This window comes from Glandiceps talaboti, chromosome 15, assembly GCF_964340395.1.
Source record: "Glandiceps talaboti chromosome 15, keGlaTala1.1, whole genome shotgun sequence".
NCBI lineage: Eukaryota > Metazoa > Hemichordata > Enteropneusta > Spengelidae > Glandiceps > Glandiceps talaboti.
In genome coordinates, this window is record NC_135563.1 from 7693655 (window position 1) to 7720735 (window position 27081).

At 35.3% G+C, this 27081-nt stretch overlaps 1 protein-coding gene across 1 annotated transcript in view; it reads right to left on the reverse strand.

The window, feature by feature from the left end:
* Positions 1 to 2585: 2585 nt before the first annotated feature.
* The window catches only part of LOC144446907 (transient receptor potential cation channel subfamily M member 8-like), a 33706-nt gene continuing 9210 nt past the window's right edge, over positions 2586 to 27081 (reverse strand). Inside the window, exons 9-26 of the mRNA XM_078136753.1 lie at positions 25373 to 25511; positions 24716 to 24788; positions 23445 to 23545; positions 22800 to 22934; positions 22249 to 22302; positions 21622 to 21772; positions 20745 to 20949; positions 20242 to 20379; positions 18944 to 19085; positions 18180 to 18257; positions 16575 to 16712; positions 15994 to 16122; positions 15297 to 15548; positions 14076 to 14262; positions 13254 to 13401; positions 12355 to 12539; positions 8612 to 8747; positions 2586 to 7778 (exon numbers count right to left, since the gene is read on the reverse strand). Of these exons, the coding sequence (XP_077992879.1) occupies positions 6761 to 7778; positions 8612 to 8747; positions 12355 to 12539; positions 13254 to 13401; positions 14076 to 14262; positions 15297 to 15548; positions 15994 to 16122; positions 16575 to 16712; positions 18180 to 18257; positions 18944 to 19085; positions 20242 to 20379; positions 20745 to 20949; positions 21622 to 21772; positions 22249 to 22302; positions 22800 to 22934; positions 23445 to 23545; positions 24716 to 24788; positions 25373 to 25511 (3409 nt within the window). The 3' untranslated portion in view covers positions 2586 to 6760. The remainder of the gene's footprint in view (positions 7779 to 8611; positions 8748 to 12354; positions 12540 to 13253; positions 13402 to 14075; positions 14263 to 15296; positions 15549 to 15993; positions 16123 to 16574; positions 16713 to 18179; positions 18258 to 18943; positions 19086 to 20241; positions 20380 to 20744; positions 20950 to 21621; positions 21773 to 22248; positions 22303 to 22799; positions 22935 to 23444; positions 23546 to 24715; positions 24789 to 25372; positions 25512 to 27081) is intronic.

The following is a 27081-nucleotide window of genomic DNA, read 5'->3' on the forward strand; positions in this document are numbered from 1 at the left end:
AACAAAACATCATATGGCTCAACACAAATCTTACTAATATTGCTACATTTTAGTCTGGCTCAACACAAATCTTACTAACACTGCTACATTTTATCATCTGGCTAGACCAGAATCTTACCAATAGTGCTACATTTTAGTCTGGCTCAACAGAAATCTTACCAATAGTGCTACATTTTATCATCTGGCTAAACAAAAATCTTACCAATAGTGCTACATTTTATAGTCTGGCTGAACAAAAATCTTACTAACAGTGCTACATGTCATCTGGCTGAACTATTTCTGTTGGTAACATTTTCATCAAGCCACACAACATTTAGTTTCAGGTTTAATGATTCTAATTGTAAGTACATTTGACTACAACATACAGTACACCTTAAGAGAATTTGTGCACAAATGTATACATGTAACTCATGTATACATATTAAAGTCTGACAGTATGTACAAGTATGTACAGCTATGTTGTGTACACAAAAATATGTGTGCAAGTATGTTGTCACATACACAATGTACACATTTATAAGACTCGTACAAAGCATACACATAATGTACAGATATGTATCATAATATTTTATTACAAATGATGCTCCTGAGTTTTATCATCAAATACATGCACACACAACCAATTCAAAAATCAATATATGTTCAAGTACAATGGATCAAAATGAATCTCCAAAATACATATAACCAGAGTTCGAAAACTGTCTTTGAATGTAGAAAAAAAATGAAACTGATGAAAATTTGGAAAAATACAGGACAATTTAAGTATTTCTCTTCATACAATCATGTACCCTGTTAACATGTTTCTCCAATAGAAGTCATTTAAACAAGAAAACAACACAGATCTCTAGAAAACTCCTCTAATTCCCTCTGGTCTAAGTCGTAGAAGGTGTCATCTAAAATGTCATGATAACACTTCTTAGTTTTTATACTGTACATGTAGTTTCATTGGTAGCAAAACCTTACCCATATATTTTAATAGTTATGTATATCTCATTTTGAATGATATCATTTCTACAATAAAACATCTTGATGGACCATTCTACATTTTCACTTGATAAACCAAGACTTCTGCAAGTAGCAGGGCTTTCCATAAACTTGATTATCTCATTAACATAAATCTACATCAATTTACATACTGTTTAACATATGATATTAGTTTATTACATTTATTCATATTGATGGAAGCTCATCTGTAGGTTACTGTATCAACATAGACATTTAAACTTTTGACAAGTGCACAGGTGTGGATGAGAGCTTCTGTGTTTTCCTTTTGCTAAATATCAGTTTGTATAGAGTCTAAGAAGTGTAAATGTCAATGTAGAAATTTATTTATTCTTGTTATATTATTTTGGATATATTCTCAGCAACAAGGCCAATCTTTTTCCGGTTTGATATATGTATTTGAAAGCTTGAAATTAATGTGACACATGTCTAGCATTTCTATGTTCAACATGCATTGTGATCAAAATTGTTAAGTTCAACATGAAAGGTGTGCAGAGATTTTTATGTTCAACATGTATTGTGACCAAGTTTATATGTTCCATGTTAAACGTCATGAGAATTCGATGTTCAACATGAAACATGTTATGAAATTTCTGAATGAAACGTTATCAAAATTTTAATGTTTTTTAGAGAATCATATGAGTGATTCATCTCTGGAGATTGTGATGTTGTCGAAAAGTGAATCCATCACAAGACTGTCCACAAACCCCACTCTCCATTTTTCAGTTGATGTACACTGATCAAGACTTGGGTGATTAACCATAGTAACAGAAGTAGTTACAGCAGGCATGGCTATTTGTTGAAGATAGAATTACAAAAGGAGGATGTGTAGACTAGAGGAAATTACTTCAGTCATGAAAAACGTAACAGTGTGTTTCAGCTGCTATGTGCTTCAGTACCCCAAACTCAAAAGTGGAAAATTAATACATATTACCGAGTACAATTAAAATCATGAAACCTGAAACAAAACATCATCTGGCTGAACAAAAATCTTACTAACATTGCTACATTTTATCATCTGGCTGAACACAAATCTCACCAACACTGCTACATTTTATCATCTGGCTCAACACAAATCTTACCAATAGTGCTACATTTTATCATCTGGCTAAACAAAAATCTTACCAATAGTGCTACATTTTATCATCTGGCTAAACAAAAATCTCACCAATAGTGCTACATTTTATAGTCTGGCTGAACAAAAATCATACTAACAGTGCTACATGTCATCTGGCTGAACTATTTCTGTTGGTAACATTTTCATCGAGTCACACAACATTTTGTTTCAGATTTAATGATTCTAATTGTAAGTACATTTGACTACAACATACACATTATAAGAGAATTTGTACACATATGTATACATGTGTACATGTAACTCATGTACACATAAGTCTGACAGTATGTACAAGTATGTATAGCTGTCATGTACACAAAACTATGTGTGCAAATATGTTGTCACATACACAATGTACACATTTATAAGACTCGTACAAAGCATACACATAATGTACAGATATGTATCATAATATTTTATTACAAATGATGCTCCTGAGTTTTATCATCAAATACATGCACACACAACCAATTCAAAAATCAATATATGTTCAAGTACAATGGATCAAAATGAATCCCCAAAATACATATAACCAGAGTTCGAAAACTGTCTTTGAATGTAGAAAAAAAAATGTAACTGATGAAAATTTGGAAAAATACAGGACAATTTAAGTATTTCTCTTCATACAATCATGTACCCTGTGTTAACATGTTTCTCCAATAGAAGTCATTTAAACAAGAAAACAACACAGATCTCTAGAAAACTCCTCTAATTCCCTCTGGTCTAAGTCGTAGGTGTCATCTAAAATGTCATGATAACACTTCTTAGTTTTTAAACTGTAGTTTCATTGGTAGCAAAACCTTACCCATCATTTTGATAGTTATGTATATCTCATTTTGAATGATATCATTTCTACAATAAAACATCTTGATGGACCATTCTACATTTTCACTTGATAAACCAAGACTTCTGCAAGTAGCAGGGCTTTCCATAAACTTGATTATCTCATTAACATAAATCTACATCAATTTACATACTGTTTAACATATGATATTAGTTTATTACATTTATTCATATTGATGGAAGCTCATCTCTGTAGGTTACTGTATCACCATAGACATTTAAACTTTTGACAAGCGCACAGGTGTGGATGAGAGCTTCTGTTTTTTGCTTTCGCTAAATATCAGTTTGTAAAGAGTCTCAGAATTGTAAATGTCAATGTAGAAAATTATTTATTCTTGTTATATTATTTTGGAAATATTCTCAGCAACAAGGCCAATCTTTTTCTGGTTTGATATATGTATTTGAAAGCTTGAAATTAATGTGAAACATGTCATAACATTTCTATGTTCAACATGCATTGTGATCAAAATTGTTAAGTTCAACATGAATGGTGTGCAGAGATTTACATGTTCAACATGTATTATGATCAAAGTTTATATGTTCCATGTTAACGTCATGAGAATTCGATGTTCAACATGAAACATGAAATTTCTGAATGAAACGTTATCAAAATTTTAATGTTCAATTTGAAACATTTCTGATCATGAGATTTTTATGTTCAACATGAAACATGTTATGAGATTTCTGAATGAAACATTGTGATCAAAATTCTAATGCTCATTGACAATTTGAAACATTTTCTGATCATGAGATTCCTATGTTCAACATGAAACATGTTATGAGATTTCTATACGAAACATATCACAACATTTCAACATATGAAAAAACATCACATATCGTGAGCTTTCTAAGTTCAACATGATAAAATAAGACTAATGGATGGATTCATGTTTCAAACTATTTACACGCAATAGTATAAACATTCTTTTAATACCGACATATATACAAAGATAGATACAAAATGTACATATTTCACAAAACTATCAAATATATAAAATCCAAACATACAATTAACATTTTATGACAGAGTTGATAACAAATTTAAAATATTATTTTTACACTGACGTTGAACGTAATAATAAATTCCAACCATAATACTACAGTCAGCCTCATTATATAAAAAATAAAATACTTTCTAAAAAAATACATATTTCAATTCATACATCTAATGTATCTATTAAAAATAATTGACAAAATTATCACTTTTTAAAAAAAAAAAAAATTTTTAACATACAAAATTATCACTTCATACTTTCCATAACAAAATAATCATCAAATATTTTGATCAGAATGATACAAAATCACTTGGTGATATGCAACAAAATTTTATGCAGAAAAACATTGTCAGCATTTTTACTGTTTGGTATCCCTATTATTTTAACCGAATATTTAACTTAAGAAAGGATTGTCAAATAATCCCACTCAATGAACTATGAGTACAAGAAATATAGTCTATGCCACACTACTGTGTTTCTAATCCTGACTAAGATGAAAGACCGACGCAGAAAACCAACAGATTTTCATGTCATTAACCAAATTTCTTAAGTATACATCTATAATTATTTCATTACCAATATCACACGTTACTACTCTACCTTACAACAGTTATCTTACAAAAATAAACTAACGATATTTCTATATCAAACTTGGCACACAGACACAATTCAAATCACTTGACCTTCGAGTGAACTTGGCAACTGGCTTCTCAAATCAAGACTCCAATTCATGCAAATAAAGTGATTGTTTTCTTGGAAAATGTCTCTTTGGTGGGATTGTATGCTAGCTACTTCCAAGTATTATTTCTGTGATAACAAGGCCTGCCATAGTGTTACATATTGTACAATTCGGTATTGCATGAATATTGATCAGTCATACAAGAACGTTATGTAAATTAACTAGGAAATCAATATAATTCATTAGAATCTTGAATGATCAGAATAATTAATAGGTAACTTGTATGTCATGTCACCCTGTCCTCATGAGCCTTCTCCAATGTGTGAGGGCGCCCTGATATCTGACATGGCACACATTAAAGACTACTTGTTTTGAATAAGTACACTAACATGTAATGTCAATAGACCTGCTCCTGTTAAAAGATGCACTGTGTGTCTCTCCATACAATGCCATGTATTGTGTGCACGCTGATGGGTTAGCATGTGCTACTCAGGGGATCGTTGTCACTGACCATACCCTGGGTTCACCCGTAAAATCCCTCTCTGTCATTGATGGCGTTTAGTCTTTGTTCTATGGTCACCATGTCTTTCCATCAATTTCCTGATGAATATGTTATTTCAAATGTAATAAAGACAAAACAATACTAAAATGTGGCAATGTCCTCTCACACAATGCATCTTGGAACCTGAAATTGACTACTGAAAACAAAAGGATGGTTGAATTTTTCTCCCATAATGTATCTTATTATCCTTAATAAGAGATCGTGGTTCAAGATTTTCTTTCTTTCATTTGACTTTTATGATATTGAATAATTTGTTTCAGGTAATAAAAATAAAAATCAAGATGTGTAGACAGTTATCTGTGATTCTGTTAGAACAATTACTAAAAAAATTCAATTCTGGGTAAAAATGAGGTATTTCAGGTAGTAAATTTTGGAAGTTAATACTGATATGTTCCATCGCTAGTGTCACTGATACTCAGTCACTTAGTCTACACTGTACAAATCACGTCAAGATTTGGCCATTGTCATACATGTATTAAATATGATAATGAATGTTCATGGACTCTGGGTCCATATTTAGTAAATTTCTACTCACAGAGTCAAAATATTTCTTGGAAGCAAATCTCAAATGACCCTTTAGCATGTATCAAATAGTCATCTGCACATCCTACAAACTTGGCATTTTAAACTTTGAGAAGTTGAAATAAGATTTATATAAACATAACAGATGAATTCTCATTACTTGAAATGAATTTTTTAATGCGTGTTATAAAATAATGATTTCTTGATCAATACATAGACCCTCCACCAATGGTTGGGGGAGGGTCTATGATCAATACTATGATTTCTGCTAGATGCATCTAGATGCTGCTAGATGCATGTGAGAATAAGTCAACTTTTGTGCTCTAATTTGACCCTCTGGGAGGTAAAATGATATTACAGGTACTGAGAATAAGTCAACCTTCTTGTTCTATTTTGACCCTCTGGCATCAGGTATGTGAACTGGTGCTAGAAGTACTAAGAATTCACTAATCTATGTCAATACTTTATAACGTGACATATCCAGTTTCCTTCTACACAGTTGACAGATGTGATTCGGTAATAGGTCCATGTATAGGAGCACAGTGTCGTCTGTGGTGCTATATCTGATGACTTTAGTCTGTAGTGCTATCTGATGACTTTAGTCTGTGATGCTATCTGATGACTTTAGTCTGTGATGCTATCTGATGACTTTAGTCTGTGGTGCTGTCTGATGACTTTAGTCTGTGTTGTTATCTGATGACTTTAGTCTGTGGTGCTATCTGTTGATGTTACTCTGTGGTGCTATCTGATGACTTTAGTCTGTGTTTTTATCTGGTGACTTGAGCCTGTGATGCTATCTGTTAATGTTAGTCTGTGGTGCTATCTGATGACTTTAGTCTGTGTTGTTATCTGATGACTTTAGTCTGTGGTGCTGTCTGTTGATGTTACTCTGTGGTGCTATCTGATGACTTTAGTCTGTGTTCTTATCTGATGACTTTAGTCAGAGTTTTTATTTGATGACTTTAGTCTGTGATGTTATCTCATGACTTTAGTCTGTGGTGCTAACTGATGACTTTAGTCTGTGTTGTTATCTGATGACTTTAGTCTGTGGTGCTATCCGATGCATGATATAAATCAAACTCTCCTTGCCATCTTGCTCTCATCGTCTTAGGTTTTCTGTCTGTACCATTGTCAATCGGCACAGCAATCTGTTCTCCCCTCCAGTCACCCATATTCGTCAACATGAAAGAATTCTCATATTTCTTCTTTCCTCTCTTTTTTCTCTTCTTCTTTCTCTTGTAGTCTTCTTCATCCTCCTCCTCATCATCTTCATATTCATCCATCAATTTTGTCATGTCCTCCTCACTAAACCGTACCTTTCGAGGTTCTCTAGACCCCCCATTACTATCACTTGGAGATTTCAAAGCACTTTTTGGACTTGGTGACCTGAACTGATCTAGTAATTCTGATTCTGGGCTTAGTGGTCTTATTTCTGGACTGACTGGTCTCATTTCTGGACTATCTGGTCTGATTTCTGGACTAAGAAGTCTCATTTCTAAATCAGGAAATTCAGAGATTCTCTTCTTTTTTGTCTTCTTTTTCTTTTTATGTTTCTTCTTTGGGATATCCTCATCTGGTCTATTTCCATTTTCCTCAGCATCCTCAACTCTTACGATACATTCAGTTTTTTCTTCCACTGGGGTTATTCCATCAACTTCGTCAATCCCTCTACCAGCAGCAGGGCTTGCATACACATTAAAATGTCTAGCACCCTCTTCATCCTCAATTTTCCTTCCATTCTTTTTTCTTGGTTTGTCATCCTTTCTTTTTTCTGCACCTCTGTGGTTGTCATAGTAACCGTTACCTGCATCACTTGGCCCAGGCATCTCATAGTTACCATGGTTGCCAAGTGCTGGCAATGCAATGGTTACGTGAGCAGGTGTGCCACCCTGACCACCACCACCACCACCATCTTCATCATCACCACCACTATCTTTTCTACTTCTTTTAGTTTTGCCATCTTGTATTTGTTTAGGTTTGCGATGTTTAGATTGTGCATCCCGTTGCATTTCATCCCTTTGCAGTAATGCTTCCGTACATTTGACAATCGTATCAACTCTAATAAACACAAAGAAACAAAGAGTATATTAATTTACAGTAATCATTGACAAACAACATTGGAAAATCCAGTCTTCATATTTATGCAAACTTTTGTAATTTCATGATCTTCAAAATTTTCTTTTGTTCTGGGACTGGCTCCAAGCAATTTTTTTTTTTTACACAGACACATACACATATTGCCACACAATCCTACACAAACTTTGTAATATACAATAAAGTGTTTCTGGCCAAGACTTCTTTGTAATAATTATGTACTACAGATTACTTGCATCAGTGCGCATGCATACTAGTGGTATTAGCAGCGCAATATTATATGAACAACACTACTGCATACCTGCATGCAAATGATATGCAAATGATAGCAAGATCATTAATTGTACATGAAAGTGTGTGATCACACAGTATGATTTTTTATTGACATTTGCTGTTTCAGATAAACGTATGTAATAATAACAGAAGCCCATGCTGTGTGTGTGCCAATGTGAGTACTTGGGGGTATTTGCACTCGTGCTTGCAGTGTTTTCTGCTGCACTTTTACTCTCTATGCTCATGAAAGTACTGCTACAGAAAACACTGCAAGCACTTGTGCAATTACTCTGAGTATGCCACACTTGCACTCATGCACATCTGTCATAATATTCTGATTCGGTTATCATTGATAATTTAAATATCAATCTCCCAACTACTACAGTTTTCTTTGTTCAGTCAAGGCAAATACAAGTGACCTGTTGATAGGTACATTATGACTTCTCGTCATTGACTTCACAAAATCCATTAGCCCTGTCATAGCGCCCTCACTATAAACTGTACGGTACAAAACTCCCACTTACTTTTTCTCTATTTTACTCATTCTTTCCTCAATACTAGCCTCCTCATCTTGTAGTTTCTTCTTCCTATAACTTGCTGCACAGTCTCGTTCTAACAGTCGTAAGATTTCAAGATGCTTGGCTGAATAAGTCTTGTGATCTGTAGACCAATTAAAAGTTGAAAAATTGTAATTTTGTCGACATCAACTGTTCCTTTTGAACTTTACATATATAACTGGATTTTAATGTGTAACTCTGAGAGGGGAATGGTACATATTGGAAGTACATGCATGGCTATAGATAAGCTTATTGTAACACTAACTTTAAAGGTGATTCAAAATGCTCACATTCACTATCGCTAATTTGCTAGACGACATGTTTGTGAAATGCATTCTGGTTTTAAAACTTTTCAAAAGCGTCTGCAAACACCTTAAAATGACCCTTTTTCAGTCACTTCCCTTCGGATTTACTTCGAGAGTTTTCGGGTATTTCCGGTCCCACCTAGACCACGGGATTTTATGACGTCATAAAGAGACATGGATAGCACGTAGCCTATGGCGAGCGTAGTCACTAGGTGAACAAAACTCAACAGCATTGTGAAAAAATACATTGCTAGTGGTTGTAACAGACATCAGTAAACAAAAACTACACTCTACATGTCTTATTAACCAACATTTACCGATATTTACTCACACTTTCTGACTAATTGGCAGTGTCTGTGGGTATAAATGCTAAAATATGATCTCCCCATATTATGGCAAAATAAATCAAAACGGCTAGACTACAGTGTAGATATACATAAACACTTGTAATGTCGCTTGCGTGTTTCAATTTATTTATCTGATTTTTTTTATTATTTGCCGAGGAGAAGCATTACAATATCTTCGACAGGCATGGCGTCGACAGCATATTATAGCCCACTATACTCGACTATACTCACTGATGTCGCCTTTTGAACGGCGCATTTAGCAACAAAGTAAACATATTTATCTTGAATAAATATACTAGCTATTAGATTGCCATATCATCAGCAATAAAATTGTAAAGAATTGAGGAAATTTCGTGAGTTTAGTGTTGTCATTTACATGACTTTAGCAACTCGTCTGGAAGAAAACTTGTATGGTTTCCCTTGTTGCGATATCAGTTAATTTAATGCAACAAGCCTATTTAATATTCATTAGAAGAATTCTGTAACGAATCATGGTATTCGAAGTGTACAGTTTAGGAAACCAACAAATCAAATATCGCGATGTGTTCATGGTATCAAATACGATTGGACAATATTGACGTCGGCAATCAAGGTCGTGACCCCAGCACATGGTTATGAAAGAAAGCCTGCAACTAGATACTTGGCTAGCCACGTCCGGTCCCGTTTCTCAGGGTTTGTTTTAGAGACGTTATTTCTGTACGACTTGAAGAATTTTACAATATATCTGATTGATAAATATGGATTACATCAACACGTGGATAAATTTAACCCGACACGAATGTGCGCTGTGCTCTCCCGATTCCATACGTACATTGTACATACACTGCTTCAGCTTCAAGTTGATCGGCGGCCTAGTATGAGCTTACTGCCGCGGCCGCGGTGACTGCACAAAACTTGACAACACTACCCCTCTACCGATATATAATAATCACCTGTATACCGTGATAAAAACAAGCAATAATTCGAGTCCCCAACAAGTCGATGAGACCTACTTCTGTTCTGTCCGATCCGAATGCGAGTTTCTTAGGTTTTATATGGGTTTCAGACTCGGACTAGAGTATTACGCCCTAGACAATAATAGATGTAAACTTGTGTTCACAAGCCAAACATGTGGCAATACAAGACCACAACGAAAACTGTGAAAAATTTGCAGGTCAGTCTCATTTTATATATGGACAACAAAATTAGGTCGGTCACAGTTCCATTTACATGTACATGATGCAATGACTCGGAGCGTGCTTCCATATGCTCGGAGCAAATCGAATCAATTAGTGTATTATGGGACCAACAAATATATTGTGGCACATGTCCCGATACGCCTTCTTGAAGTTTCCCATTGGTATTCTAATAGCTAGTATATTTATTCGAGATGAAATATGTTTACTTTGTTGTTAAATGCACTGTTCAAAAGGCGACACGAGTACGATTGGGCTAAAATATGCCGTCCTTGGCCCGGGGATGCCGTCAAACGTGACCACGGTATCGTAATGCTTCTTGTCGGCAAATAATAAAAAATCAGATAAATAAAAGTCAATGAGTGTGAAACACGCGACATTACAAGTGTTTATATATATCTAGTCTAGCCATTTTTGATTTATTTTGCCATAATATGGGGAGATCATATTTTAGCATTTATACCCACAGATACTGCCAATTAGTGAGAAAGTGTGAGTAAATATCGGTAAATGTTGGTTAATAAGACATGTAGAGTGTAGTTTTTGTTTACTGATGTCTGTTACAACCACTAGCAATGTATTTTTTCACAATGCTGTTGAGTTTTGTTCACCTAGTGACTACGCTCGCCATAGGCTACGTGCTATCCATGTCTCTTTATGACGTCATAAAATCCCGTGGTCTAGGTGGACCGGAAATACCCGAAAACTCTCGAAGTAAATCCGAAGGGAAGTGACTGAAAAAGGGTCATTTTAAGGTGTTTGCAGACGCTTTTGAAAAGTTTTAAAACCAGAATGCATTTCACAAACATGTCGTCTAGCAAATTAGCGATAGTGAATGTGAGCATTTTGAATCACCTTTAACATCACAGTACGTGGCTGATATTGGTAATACTCAAGCCTTTTGTTGTTCCTTTATTCAGGACCCATTCTTAGGCAAAAGTTCCGATTATGCTCAATTTTAGAGTAGGTGGGGTACCGGTAGGTAGATTTTAATTTTAATTTTTTAATTTTTTTTTTCATGTGTGAGTGTCTATAGTTCAGGTAGTTATGTTTTCTGTTGTTTTCCATATGGTCTCTGTGTTATTGGTTTCTTCTCATCAGATGTACAGCCATTGCAGTTTGGAAGAATAGTTTATATTGTCTTTTAAAATTGATGTCAAGTTCTGCATCCATTTTTTTTCGTGAGACTTCACAAGTTTTGCGATTTTATCATATTTTCCTTGAATACATAAAAAGAAGTTTAGGGTTGGCTGTGAAAAACTATGTGGGGGTTGGGTAACCGAAACCAAACAATTTCTTTTAGGCCTTTGTTAAAACCAAATCAGAGGTCATCATAATTGTTTAATAAAGGTCAACATGATATCAAAATTTAGTCATTTTAGAATCCAATATGGCCACCATCCAATATGGCCACCATCCAATATGGCTGCCAAATACTGTGTTAACTCAATGGAAATAAAACTTTGTCTATCCTTGAAAACAAGATGGTGAACCTCCAACTATGTTGTATTATGTCAAAAGGACCTGAAACAAGCTTTTAAAAGGCAAAGTTTGAAGACATTTTATGAACTTTGATTTTTCAGTAAAATTGGTTCCTTAGGTGCAAAATGGAATTCCAACAAATACCATGTTGATTTCCTTGAAAACGTGAATCCAATATGGCCACCCACAACTACTGTGTTAATTCTATGGGAAAATACAAGTGTGTTGATTTCCTTGAAAACAAGATGTCAAAATTCTTATTATTTCAAAAGGACAAAGAACAACAAGAATTCATATGGCAAAGTTTCATGGAGATTGTCCCCAAGGTTCATTCTACTTTAAAATCTTTTCCCAAATAAATAGGTTAATTAACAGTAACTAGGGAAAGTGATAAAACTGACCTTCGTTAGATTCAGAGTTCTTCTTTTTAAATCTACGATAAAACCATCTTAGGACAAGGAAGATATGACTGAAGATAATAAATGGAGGTGGTAGAGCTGGTCTGTCTTCAAACTCCATTACTAAGTCATACACCTCATACTTCCATACTTGTAAGGAATTTGTCTGTACTTCTTCAAACACAAAACTGAATGTAAACAGAAGGACATCAAGTTTATATCTCAAAGTTATTATGATCTAAGAATGGAATTATACTTAAAGTCTTCACTTATATGAAATTTTAAGAACTTCGATTTCAGTAAAATTTGTCCCCTGATGTGCATGCTATATGTTTTGGTAATACTCTTTATATATGGGTTTTGCAGACCAAGGTTGTATGGTAGAAGGGTCCGACTTTAGGAGGCCCCACCCCGTAAGCCATACTACAGGGGTCTGCAAAACCCATATCTGGGCCATAAAGGTTTTATTATACCCTAGGTAGTGGCATGGAAACATCACTGAATTGCATAACCACATAAATTAATAGTGAAATCATGTTATTTTATGCTCAAAAATGTAGATATCGAGAAAAATATCAAAACCAAATCACTGAGGGAATGAATGTCAACAAGCACGACAACTTATCATATTGGGGCAAATTGTGCCAGGGCAAAGATACAAAAAATTATTGCATGGGTTCGATGCATGCACTCTCCTTTGAATAAAATAGGAAGAGATACTGGGTATATGATATGTAGACCTAACACTGCAAGTAATTATTTATGCGAAAGAAATATAACACATACAAATGAACCTTCCCGTCTAGTCTGAACCCCTTTACCATGACATGAAAATTGACACATATTATAGTAAAAATACACCTTGATATAAAATTAATTAACTGAAAGAGTTGAAATCTTACCTGAAAATAGCAATGAGTAGATTGAGTAAGAGTACATTTCCTACAATGAGATACATTGCCATCAGATATGGAATTACTGGATGACCTACAGAACAGGACTGGGTTGGGTCAATGTTACTGGCATCACAAATTGGGAAGTCTTTGTCACCTGAAAAATTAGTATAAATGAAAAAGTTCATCTAAGAGTTGTGAACAAGATATATGTTGAAAAACCCTGCTGAGGTGCAAAACTAGTCAAAGATTATTCAAGCTGTTATGGTACTCCATTACTACTGAACAATTCAAGGGTTTGCATCTGTCTGGATGGAAAGTTCATCTGAGAGTTGTGAACAGTACACACATATATGTGCATGCGTCTGGATGGAAAGTTAATTCAAGAGTTGTGAAAAACTATTTCCACCTGACTGGATGAAAATTATGATCAATAGCAAGCATTTGTCCATAAGGTTTACGTTTCCTCCACTGAAGATGAAAATTTGAAAACAGGAAGATTCTAGGGGAAGTCCGAGGGCAACATTACATACAAATGGATTGTATGCTCCCCAGGGAGTTGAGGAAGACTAAAGGGCCGTAGTGCCGTTCTGATCTGAGCCAGGGGTAATAATTGTAAAGCGCTTTGAGCACGGTGTGGGAAAGCGCTATATAAGAACCCAACATTATTAAATCCTATCACAAACTATTTTTGATTTACTTTTTTTTTTAAATCTAATTTTCTTTTTACTGAATGACTACTCAGACATATAATGTCAAAACAACAAGACAACCATTAATTTTTTTTTTGAAATCTTGAAATTAATAAGTTTCAGAATGTGCAATGCTCACCGTATGATGGATCAATTTCTTCCAAGAAAAGTTCTCCATAAATCTGAAAGTAGGGCATGTAGAGAACATCTCGGAATATTCCCCAATACCATTTTGATCTGTTAGGGTAGAGCAAGGCCTGCGCAGCAATGCCATAACCAATCATGAAGACTGACAAGATCATGAGAAAGAACAACATCTCTTGTAGCTAAAAGACAACATAGAGATGCCAAATTGTGTTATTGATATATAATACATTTGTATACTGAAGATTCAGTACTGCACAGCGCCCTCTCATGATAGCTAAATTTTGTTGTTGTGAATCAAAATGAAAAAAAACCTGGGATTTCTTGTGAGTTACCACATATTAAGAGATAGGGGAACACCAAATTTTGATTTGTCATTAGAAACTGTGTGTATCAGTGGTGCATCAAATTAGCTGTACACCATGATATCTCCACCTGCAATACCGCATCTTTGGAACAAATTGCCACCGGAGCTCCAACAGACACCCACAGTCAATGCCTTCAGGAAGAACCTTAAAACATACTTATTCAACTGTACAGTGCCTCTGAACTTTACTTCGTATTGGATACAGGTGCTCTATAAATTTCTGATTGATTGATTGATTGATTGATTACTATAATCAGAATGGAACTAAGTTGATAAATGGTGTTGAGAATAGCATGATGTACAGTACATGTTGCCACTAATGTTTACTAGTGTACTACATGTTGTTGTGCAATGCCGTTGTTTCCTCTCAAGTTCATTTTCATGTTTTCTGCAACTTTACAGCTACATGTAAACATGGCCAAGAAACTAGAATGACAATTTTTTTTTTTAAAAAGGCTAAATTACAAGATTGTTTGGTTGATTTTTTTTGAGTTTGATGCACACATATGTTTGTAAGCAGTTTGTATTATTAATGGCGCAATTCAAGTCACCATTGTGGAAAGAAATAGCGTGCCATGAGACTGGACATACTTTGCCAAACTCTTAGATTTGTACACTCTCAGAAATCTTTAGAGAAATTGAACTGCATAAAGCGCTTTCTAAATTTATAGGACATTGTAAGAATTCTGCATTAGGCAAAAACACTAAGTTTCTGCTTACATTTCAGTTTCAGTGAACAGGGTAACACATACTATACAAATTGTGCAATGAATCTATTGGAAACCAAACCCCTAGTATGATACCATTTTTCTAATCATAATAAAACTTAATCCACGACTTTAAACTTACCATTTTTCCTATCATGATAAGTTTAGGTCCCAGAGTGATATGTAGAGAGAACATTCTTAGAATTCTTAGGAAGAATATCATTCCATTGACTGCATACAGGGATCTAGCGACTTCAAATGTCATTGGAAACCATCGTAGTATAAATCCTGTAATGGCTAAAACAATACTTAGAAAGTCCATAATATTCCACCAACTACTGGCCCACTTACGGACTTTCTGTCCAACCGTTTCATTGTCTTCTGGTATTAAAGACTGTAATGAAATAGACAATAACACAGAATGTTACATGTAGTGTGTGTTTCAGTTATGTAATGTGATGCTATTTTGTGTAATGTGATGTAATGTAAACTGTAATGAAACAGACATTAACATAGAATGTTACATTTAGTGTGTGTTTCAGTTATGTAATGTGATGCTATCTTGTGTGATGTGATGTAATGTAAACTGTAATGAAAAAGACAATAACAAAGAATGTTTCATTTAGTGTGTGTTTCAGTTATGTAATGTGATGCTATTTTGTGTAATGTAATGTCAAGAGTTCTGTCATGTGCTGGAATGCTGTGTAATGTATAGTAATTAGTTGTACCTAAATGTGTTCTAATCAGAATGACAGAATGATGACAGGTGACATAAACTATTTACATAAAGACAAAGTAGAATGAGAAAATATTAGATAAAAAGCAAGATAACAATTTACCTGTCTGAATTCTTCCACTATCAGTGTTGTAATCCAACCAAACAATAAGATATCTCCTACAGTGGGTTTGGAGTTAAAGTTGAATAAAATGGCATAACTGTACCACAGTAGAAAGACGATGTATGAAACCTACAACATAAATAATTAAACAGTATGATATATATGAAACCTACCGATAAAACATGAATAAATCACCAAACTGTTTGTTAGATACCACAGAGGGGTAAATGGCAGGGATTGGTATAACTGCATTTCAGGTGTATTTTTTAAATAGAATACCAATGATATACGCACTCACCAATGCAAGCAATCGCTGGTACATATAATTATAATAATTTTAAGCATTTTATAATAACAAGAATTTTACGCTCTCTAGGCATTTGCAGAAAGTATAATCAGTTGGGCATTGTCTTAATGTTGAAGTAATGATTACATCATGGGCAAAACGTCACACAAAAATTCAAATTCTCGTACTCATTAATTATCAAAATCTACCCATTAATCTGTACTAAACAATCACTGTGTGTTTTTTTATTAATTTCTAATCAAGAATTTGAAAATCAGTGAAAATCTATACTTACGCTTCCACCCCAGAACTTTGAGACGGGTGCATTGATGTAGGTTTTAATCTTTTCAAATGGTGTCAGTTTATCATCTTTCTTCTTTTGTTTATATTTCAACTTCACCATCAGGCACGGAAAGACCAAGGCTAGTACAATCTACATGTATAAGTACACACTCAAAAGATTAGGCGATACCACTGACATTTAGATGTTAATCTCTCCAATATTTTTCTTCTTTCGGCCAAGGAAAATATGAGTGACCTAAGGGGTCTTTGTTACTACTTGTCTAGCAACTCATAGTGACAAACCCTTAAGTCACAAGTATTTATATATAATATCTAGCTTAATGAAGAAAAGTTTTCGAGAATAACATAATTATACCAGCGCCAGTAATATCACAGAAAAATCTGGGAAAAAAATGGCAATTTTGAACGTTTTGGCTCATATTTTGAACACAGCAGAACCAGTGACATAGACACGTGTTGTCGTGACAGATGTGCATTGTCATGACAGAGAACAACCAGAGTATATATTCCATATTTTTTGTTCAACCTGGCTCATGCATGGTATAATGAAACTCTATTGATGACCATCAGGTATGCAGTCACTAAAGATCGAACAATCTACATGACGGCTCGGATATTAGTGGAAATAGCTAGGTTACTTCAGAATAGGATTAAAATCTAGGTATGATAAACAGTTGTCTGACAGAGATTTAGAAGAAGTTGGTCCAGAACAAAAGAATGATCCCAAGTAATCCGAAGTTATGGCGCCATTTATAAGATAAACACTAATGTGGTGACCAAGGATTGTAACATAGCCCTTTAACCTTTAACCTTTAACCTTTCAAGCTTAAATTTTTTTTTATAGTTACAGACAGTGGATTTAACAAGATTTGATTTATAGGTACAAGTATTGTGATATGTTATGAACAGTCATAAGAGTTAATTAAAGGAGACAGAGAGATAAAAGCAAAGGAACTTACACCAAAAACTTAGCTAAGAGGTAAAGGTACAGCAGAGGGTTTGAGAATCGAGGCAGCAGGACAGACAAGTAGTCAGTAACCACCACACAAATAAACTTATCTACATATTAAAAGAAAGAAAGAAATTATATTATGATTTGTGAGGTAAGGAAATATGTATACCAGCTAGTACATGTCTATGAATGTTCTTAATCATTCAGGTATGAAGTTTATAACTGCCCATTCAAACAACAGCAAGTCCAGTAAGACAGATTGTAATTACTTCAAATATTACCAGCTAGTATATTTTCACTGTTCTGTAGTCTGTAAAGTTAACTGTGATGAGGCGACCTCACATTGCTCAACCCCTTGGATAAAGCATGTCAGTGACGGCAATGTGACATGACATATTATCTTGCAGTCTGATGGTCCTGATGTCTAGCTTATTTCAACTCTCATAAAAGTTACTGTTACAGTATCATAGTAGTGGCCAAACTCTTTGACAGAACAATCTGGCTTGACATAGCTTGTTACATAATAACTATAAAATGGTTTGAGCACATGTAAGAGAAATAAAGATATTATTGCGATCATTATTTTGGGAATGCTGACCATGGTGTCAATGGTTCATCTCATTACATACAGTAGTACAAACTCACCAGTAATGGCGATGCCTTGATTCCTCCTTCCCAGATCTTATTCAGCAGACTCTGACAACAAGCATGGGCTACAAACTCCTGCAGGATTGGATATACAATGCCAACTTATTACCACAAATAATTTATGTTTGGAGAAGGGTGATCAATGGTTTTAGAGAGGTGGTAGGGGGTGTTTCAATGATTTGGGAAGTGGTAGGGGTGTTTCAATGATTTGAGAGGTGGTAGGGGTGTTTCAATGATTTGAGAGGTAGTAGGGGATGTTTCAATGATTTGAGGGGTGAGATGTTGTTTCAATGGTTTGCCGTGTGTGTGTGTTTGTGTGTGTGTGTGTGTGTGTGTGTGTGTGTGTGTGTGTGTGTGTCTGTGTGTGTGTGTGTGGGGGGGTGTGGGAGTGTTTTAATGGTATATATGGAGTGGGAGGGGGTGTTTCAATGGTTGAGAGGTGGGAGGGGATCTTTCAATGGTTTGAGAGGTGGGAGGTGGTGGTTCAATAGTTTGATAGGTGGAAAGAAGCCTTTAAATAGTTTGATAGGATGGAAGAGGGCCTTCCAATGACTTGAGGGATGGAGGGGGATGTATGGGAGGGGTGTTCCACTAGTTTGAGGAGTGCGAGGGTCATTTTTACTTAATTTCTATATTTCTTAATGTGTACACATATTTGAATTGCAGGACCATGCTTTGATATCTGACCCATTATTCAGTTTAATTGTATCATTTGTAAACATTCAGTCCAAGCATATATACTGCCATGAATCATGACTTACTTTGCAGTTGGCTTCAGCAGCAATATTGAGTATATTCCTACCACCCCAGTTTTGATGTCTTCTCTCTATCAACATCTCAGACAAGACCTCATCTGTGTTGTAACACTCATCCAACACACTCACAGCAAGCTGCTCAAATTTTCTAGTGATAAAACAAAACGATGATACATGTATGTATGCATATTGTAACAGAATGTCACAATTATAACCACAGCATGTCTTCTAGTAACTAGGCACTGCGCTCCTGCTTTGTGGAACCTTTTGCCCCTAGAAACTCGCACCGCCGAAATGGTTGATTGTTTCAAACGCCGTTTGAAGACGCATCTTTTTGTGCAATATTTCTGTTAAACTCATATTTTACAGGTACATTCATGATATTTTCCCAAGGCTTTTAATATTCGACCTCATTCGTAATTGGACATGAATTTCTGTTTTAATTTTTTTTTTTTTTTTTTGCTCTTAGACTATTTTTGATATGTTCTTACCTCGACCTCTTTTTTTTATCAGTATTGACTGCATTTTAATTCCCTTTGTTTCATGAACATTAATTATGTTTTTTTGTTTTTGTTTTACTTTGTTGTGTACAATGCACTGAGACGTATGTGTAGTGCGTTCTTTAAGAATTAAATAATAATAATAATAATAATAGGCACTGTAATATAAAAAAATCTTGAAGTCATGGGTTGTATGTTTGCCAGGGAAACAAGGAAGTGTAAAGGGCCTCTGTACCATTATAGGACCATATGCCATGGAGTAAAGTATTTTGAGCTGCCCAGGCTGCGTATTTGACAATGCTATGTCACGAAAACATGACCTATGACAATATCATTACAGCTAAAATGATGTTGGTTTGGTGTTTACTCATGTAACATGACATTTTTTACACACACTCAGACAACTTCTAATACAAATGAAACAATTATGTAGTGAGGATGCTGAAGTAATCAAGTTGATATCTTGATTATCAGTTAAAAAATAAACAATTGAAGCCATTAAAATCATCAAGTCCAGTGTAATGTTTTCATTAGAAGCCTGTTTTTACTGTACTGTGAATAGCAATGTTTATCAGTGTTCAATGTGATTGGGCAAAGGATCCTGCTGTGTTTAGTGTGTCTCTGTTATTGTTAGTTTAGAGTTGAAATGTGTCTATCTTTGTGTGAGTATTAGTCAACCTTCTTGTTCTGTTTTGACCCTCTAGCTAGCTCCAAGCATGAGGTAAAATGATATCACAGGTACTGACTTAAAGTATTTCCTGTCATTATCCATATTGCTTAGATTAGAATCATTATACAACTTACTTAGCATCTTCATTGTATCCTTTGCTGTCTTCAGGATCACTGATATGTTCTGACATGGATGAGAATATCTTGACAGCCGCTATGCCAGAAGAGATGGCCTCGTCACCAAGTTCCCATAGAAACTCAGCCATTTCTAGTCTAATGGGGTAAAACATAAGAGATACTTGTGAGAATGAATGCTCATGGACTCAGCTGGGTTCATATACATGTAGTTTTTAATAAGAATTTCTACTCACAGTCATGAAAGTGAATCCCAAACTCATACCTGCCCATGAGAATAGCCCATATAAAAAGTTTTCAGAAAAGATTTCCAAAGATCACATGGGATACATGTTAACCAAACTCATACCTACCAGTAACAAGTCTAATAAGAACTTTTCTTGGAAATTTCAAATTCCATATGACATACATTATCAAACTCCTACCTGCCCATAACTACAGCCCATAAGAAATTTTTGAATTGCTTTTCAATTTTCATATGACAAACATTATCAAACTCCTACCTGCCCATAAGAATAGCCCATAAGAAAAGTTCCCGGAACGGTTTTTCAAAGTTCATAGCTGGATTAGTTAGTTCAAAAGATCCCATCTCAGTTTCTTCTTCCCCTTGTCCTTCCTCCCTATCTCCTTCACGTCTTTCACGGACCACTTTGTTGTTGCCATGTGTTTTTTGATACTCCTGATAGGCTTTATGAATAACACTCATTCCTGATGAAAAAAAAACACTTGCAGTATAAGTATAACTGATGAAACAAACACTTGCAGTATAAGTATAACTGATGAAACAAACACTTACAGTATATTAAGTATAACTGATGAAACAAACACTTGCAGTATAAGTATAACTGATTAAACAAACACTTACAGTATAAGTATAACTGATGAAACAAACACTTGCAGTATAAGTATAACTGATTAAACAAACACTTGCAGTATAACTGATGAAAACCACTGTGTAGCCATGGACCTCATAGCAACCTGTATCGTGTGTGTGTGTGTGTGTGTGTGTGTGTGTGTGTGTGTGTGTGTGTGTGTGTGTGTGTGTGTGTGTGTGTGTGTGTGTGCATGTATTTGTGTGTGGAGTGGGTTGTGATGGGGTGGCGTTACAGTAAGTATGCAATTTTTTGATCAAGGATGCCTGAACATTTCTACTGTTCAAGTCTAGCTGTTTAAGGGGCACAAGCTGAGTTTATATATTTTGGGATGTAATTTTTTTCTGCATTTTAAAAGAGTTTTGTTAGTATTTTCACTTGAATAAAAAGCTAATAAACTCACCATGTGCCACTTTAATATTCCATCCACATAAATCACTTATTGTTACGACTTTCTTACTCTTTTGAGAAAAGTGTTGTGAAAATTTCAATAACATGTACAACATACCTGTTAAATTCATCGATAAAGCCACCAAAGCTTTCAGGTCTCTTGATGCACCTTTAAACTTTCTATCTCTAAGATAAAGGGGTTCAAAGTGAGCTCCCATCATTTTGCCAATACACTGTCCTACATCACGTAAAGAGAATGGTCCTGCTCTCTGAAATCAAAACCAACCAATCCAAAGTTATTTCAGAAAACAATAACCCTAACAACACCATGTCTGCATATATGCAGATAGTCCTTTGTCTAGGGAGTCGTTTGCATGAAAAGTCTATGGCCTAGGGAGTCTTGTGCATGAAAAGTCTATGGCCTAGGGAGTCTTTGCATGAAAAGTCTATGGCCTAGGGAGTCTTGTGCATGAAAAGTCTATGGCCTAGGGAGTCTTTTGCATGAAAAGTCTATGGAGCCTACGACCCAGACTTTCACAAATCTACATTTTTGGAGGAAAAAAATTCTTGTCCTGCTGTGATTAACAAATTACAAATTTATAGTAAAACACCGACATCTAAAATCCTTAGCTTTCAATTCATTGATGTCACAATATTTGTTCAAAGATGACATTTCCATTACATTTTATTTCAAGTGAAAGTTGTCTGATATTTGAGAGTTTCTGTCATGTGACTTACAACTTACCTTGCTATTGGTCAGTTTCTTCATCACAATTCTAAAATTACTGGAATCCGCTGCCTGTAAAAGAGAAAATACCAGGCATACCATTAACACTTACAATTGCGGCCATAACTTTCTAAGAGTACATTTCTTGCAAGCATATTATTAAGTACACAGAGGATTAAGCATACTAAGTATACAGATTAGCATAAATGGGGACGGATACATAATGAATTCACTGTTTAATAATATATCGATGTTTCAGGAGATTGAATGCTTTGGTTTTATTCACTTACTTTTGTCAGTACTGTGCAGTGCATCAATCAGAACTTAGGCAGAAGTGATGTATGGGCCGTGGTAGGAACTTATGCACGCAGACAATTTCATGTCCAATATGTTTAAGAGAAGTTCCTTACCAAGGTATGTACATCACTTCCAAGTTGCGATTGATGTAAGCTCCATACTGATAAGTGAAAGTGAATGAAACTAACACATTTTATCCAAGGTTTTATTCAACATTATATAGTGAATTCACATGGTACCCTTTCCCCTTTAATGAAATTATGGCTACTTACAGAGTTATAAAGTTTGCGTAGTCTTGCCACCGTCAGGTATTCTTGCATAATTACACCATTCTCTAAGAGTAGCTTGACAAAGTCTACTTTGTTGTCAATCAAAGCCATTGTCATGAAGTCATGAAGTTCTTCTCCCTGGACACAAAGAAAATTTAAAGATGTGAGTTTTAAAATGACATTATACCATATTAAGCTGTGTTAGCGCCCTCACTCAGGCAAGGTAGAAATTAATACATTCCCTTTCCTGTCATCTCTAAGATATGATTTGAGATAATTTGAGTATGTCCACATCTATCAACTTGCCCATTATGTATGAACAATTTTGGTTGGCCCAGGCCTGCTTAAGGTTTAGTTACGTAGTAACATAGTTAAAAAGTGTACATTTGCATAGCAGATACGACCTTACTGCACTGACATGATGATATACATTCTGACAGGTAGGCACTCCTGGGCCCCTATTATCTGATCTGAATAGTTCCAGGTTAGGTGCGTACACACACAGCTTTAGAGTTTGGTTTAGAACAGGAACACAGCCAAGATTAAAGCCAAAGTTCAACCTGTGTTAGGGAGGTTGATGTTGGCCAGAATGTGTGACCAAGATAGCTTTTGCCTGGATTAGAGAGACAATATTATTTAAATACATACCTTCCAAGTATGGTCATCAGTGAAAATTCTTTCTCTTGCAACATCAATGCAATTCCAAGACAGTGCTAACTCTATCTGTTGTTTCCAGTTAACTCCAGATCCTACAAATAATTATATGATCGCATTCTTACATGAGTCATTCAATAGTTGTAGTATTACTAATTATTACATAAATGTATGTACCAGAGATTATTTGCACCAGTGTGTATGTGCAAACTAGTGGTATTTTCACTGCAGTGCAATACTGAAAAGTTTAACATTGCATACCATGCATGCAAATAATATGCAAATGAGGGTGTGATCATTCATTGTACAAAAAAGTGTGTGATTGCAATATAGTGTCATTTTTATGGAAATTTGCTGTTTTGGATAAACATGTGTAATAATAACAGAGCACCATTTTGTGTGAGTTCCAGTGTAGGTACGCACAGGTGTATTTGCACTCATGCTTGCAGTGTTTTCTGCTGCACTTTCACTCCCTACGCTTATGAAAGAATGACCACAGAGAACACAGCAGGCACTCATGCTCATACCCCGAGTAGGCCTGACAGACTTGCACTCACATATCATGGGGTTCTGTCATAGTATCAAATAGGAAAATCAAAGTTACAAATCAAGGTATATGGTAATTTTTACCTGTTCAAACTTGGCCAAACGTTATTGTGTTTTTGTTTTATCGCAATGATTGTGCATCTAATGCGTGGATGTAGCTAATTTTAAAAGAAGGAGGTATTAAGTAGGTGGTAATACCATGACCCATGAATATGCCCAGCAATGGATATAGAGTAGTTGACACAAAGGCTTTTTAAACACATATTCCTGAAAAGTAGCCAGCAAAGAATTGTGGAGGAGTTGCTTGTTTTAGCTGGATACCGACCCTTATCTATGGGTTCCCTGCTATTGAGTGGTTAGAAAGTGAACCTGATACATGCATGATTACATGTAACTACAGTGAATAGAATCATGACACACACACACACACACACACACACACACACACACACACACACACACACACACACACACACACACACACAGACACACACACACAGACTGTACAGTCACACACAGACTGACAGACAGACACTCATACATACACATACATACATACATACATACATACATACATACATACATACATACATACACAGACAGACAGACAAACACAGACAGACAGACAGACAGACACAGACACACACGGACAGACAGACACACACACACACACACACACACACACACACACATACATTTTGAAATATTCACTTTTTTACCTTTGAGTAATGCAGTCAGAATGGCTAGATCCATATTAGCTTTGTCACCTTCATCCATGTCAAATACAGTCAACTGTACATAATACATATAAAAGAGAATGACATCATCAAATACATGGATGGTATTTCATGAACTATGCACTCATTATGGTGTTGTTGATACAATGGTAATTGTTTACATACACAAACGTAATACATCAATGCATATAGACGCTGGAATGAACAGGCTATGATCAGTGTCATATTTCAACTGTAAGATACGTACATTGTGTCATTCTGCCCTCAATGATCTGAATGAGGTTGGCTGATGCATGAGGCACCCCAATATGGAGAACCTTAATTATGGACTATGTCATATTTAGTATGAAAACAGGAATTTAAGATTCAAAATCCTATACACTGACTGAGTAGGCTAAATGTCTTGGTATCCAACATACATGTACTCACTTAGGTAGCACACCTGAAACTCACTAATTACTCCGTGAATTAATTGATATCATCACTAATTCTGGACTGTAAGATACGTCATGACGTTTTGCTCTCCCTGGCCGTTGTGTGAGGGTGCCCTGACACAGCGTACCTTACAGACTACACTAATTCTATAGTTTCAACAACCTCTGAACTAAACACTTTTTTGATAAATTCTTAGAATCTCACCAAGTTTGGATTTGCAATGCAATCCTGGACATCTTTCAGCACTGACTCTAGCTTCTCTTCAGATTGTTGATCACCAAATGCACTGACAAGTTTCTCTTTCAATATCCTAATCTTCTCTTTCTTCAGTATTGCGACATTGCTGAAGAAACAGAAATACAGTTTATTTAGGCATAATAAAAATAAATTGTTTGGTTCCGGTTACCCAACCCCCACCTAGCTTTTCACTGCTGACCCTAAACTTTTTTTTGACATATTCAAGAAAAAAAAAAAAATCTCGAAAATTGTGAAGTCTCACGAGAAGTAGTGGACGCGGAAACTGACATCAACTTAAAAAGACAATATAAAACTGTTCTTCCAATCTGTAATGGCTGTACATTTGATGAGAAGAAACCAATAACACAGAGACCATATGGAAAACAATGGAAAACTTAATAGTAGCTACCTGAACTAGACACTCACATGTGAAAAAAAATATTTAAAAAAAAAAAAAAAAAAAATCTACCCGGCTAACCAACATATTCTCAAATTGAGCATAATCGCAACCACACAATGTTTTTTGTTTGGTCTTGCGAATGAATAGTTTATGCAGATTTTTGAAATCATCATTGTGTTTATTTAAATATGACGTGATATAAGCTATGAGCAATGTCTGAATCTTATTTATTGATAAGTTTCTGTCTACATGTATATCATGTATACTGCCATCAGTAAAACCTAAAAATTTAATTGTACAAATGTTGCACTGCCAGTGTCGTAGGAGATGGACAGGACTAGCTTTGCTATTTTCCATTCTCCCTTCACCCTTTTACGTAAGAATGTAAAATATTTCTTCTTTTTCAATGTTGTAACAAATGTGTAATAAATAAATAATAATAATATTGACATAAATTTATTGTGACACCATTTTAGTATTCTAGTCGATTGATTGGTTGGTTTGTTGGTACAAGAAGTGTGTTAACTTTGGAGTATTAATACTAAATACTAATTGGTTGGCAAGTTAGTTAACAACAAAAATTATTTTCGTCAAGCAACAGAGCAATAAAATATCAGAGACTTCAAATATTTAGATGACTGTCAGTCATCTTTATCTGGGAATGAGGCCACGACCCCAAAAAGGTCACAACCTCAAGCCCAAAGTTGTTTAAGTGTTAAGAACTGGTTCCCTCTCACAGTAATAGTATAGGTACAGGTCAAGTTAGTTAACTAATGAACATTTTGCACATGGATGTGTGCTGGTTTTGTAAGGCCTAAACAAATTGTTTTTCTGGTCAGGACAGTTTGTCTAAAATTATGTGATTTTTTTTTTGAATTCTCAACAAACCTGTCACTTAGTCTACTTTTTACGGCAGTTACTGTTCTTTTTAATTTAGTACTTCAGAGCAAGTGTGTATGTGGGGCAGATGTCATTTGCTTATTCATGATTGGCTCTGCAGTTGTCTTCACTGAAGTACATGTAGGTGAAGTAGGGAGGGTTATTTTTGTATTTCCCCATGGATCTGCAGACGGTATGGGCTGGACAAACACACAAAAAAGACTGATGTGGGGGTATTTAAGTGATGCACATGCTGACCAATTATTGTATATTAAAAAGAGAAAAGAATTGTTTCTGGTTAACGACAGCGTGCATATCACTTGAATGCCCCCTCGTTGGTCTTTTTTGTGTGTGTGTTTCTCCAGCCCATACAGTCTGAAGACACGGGGGAAACACA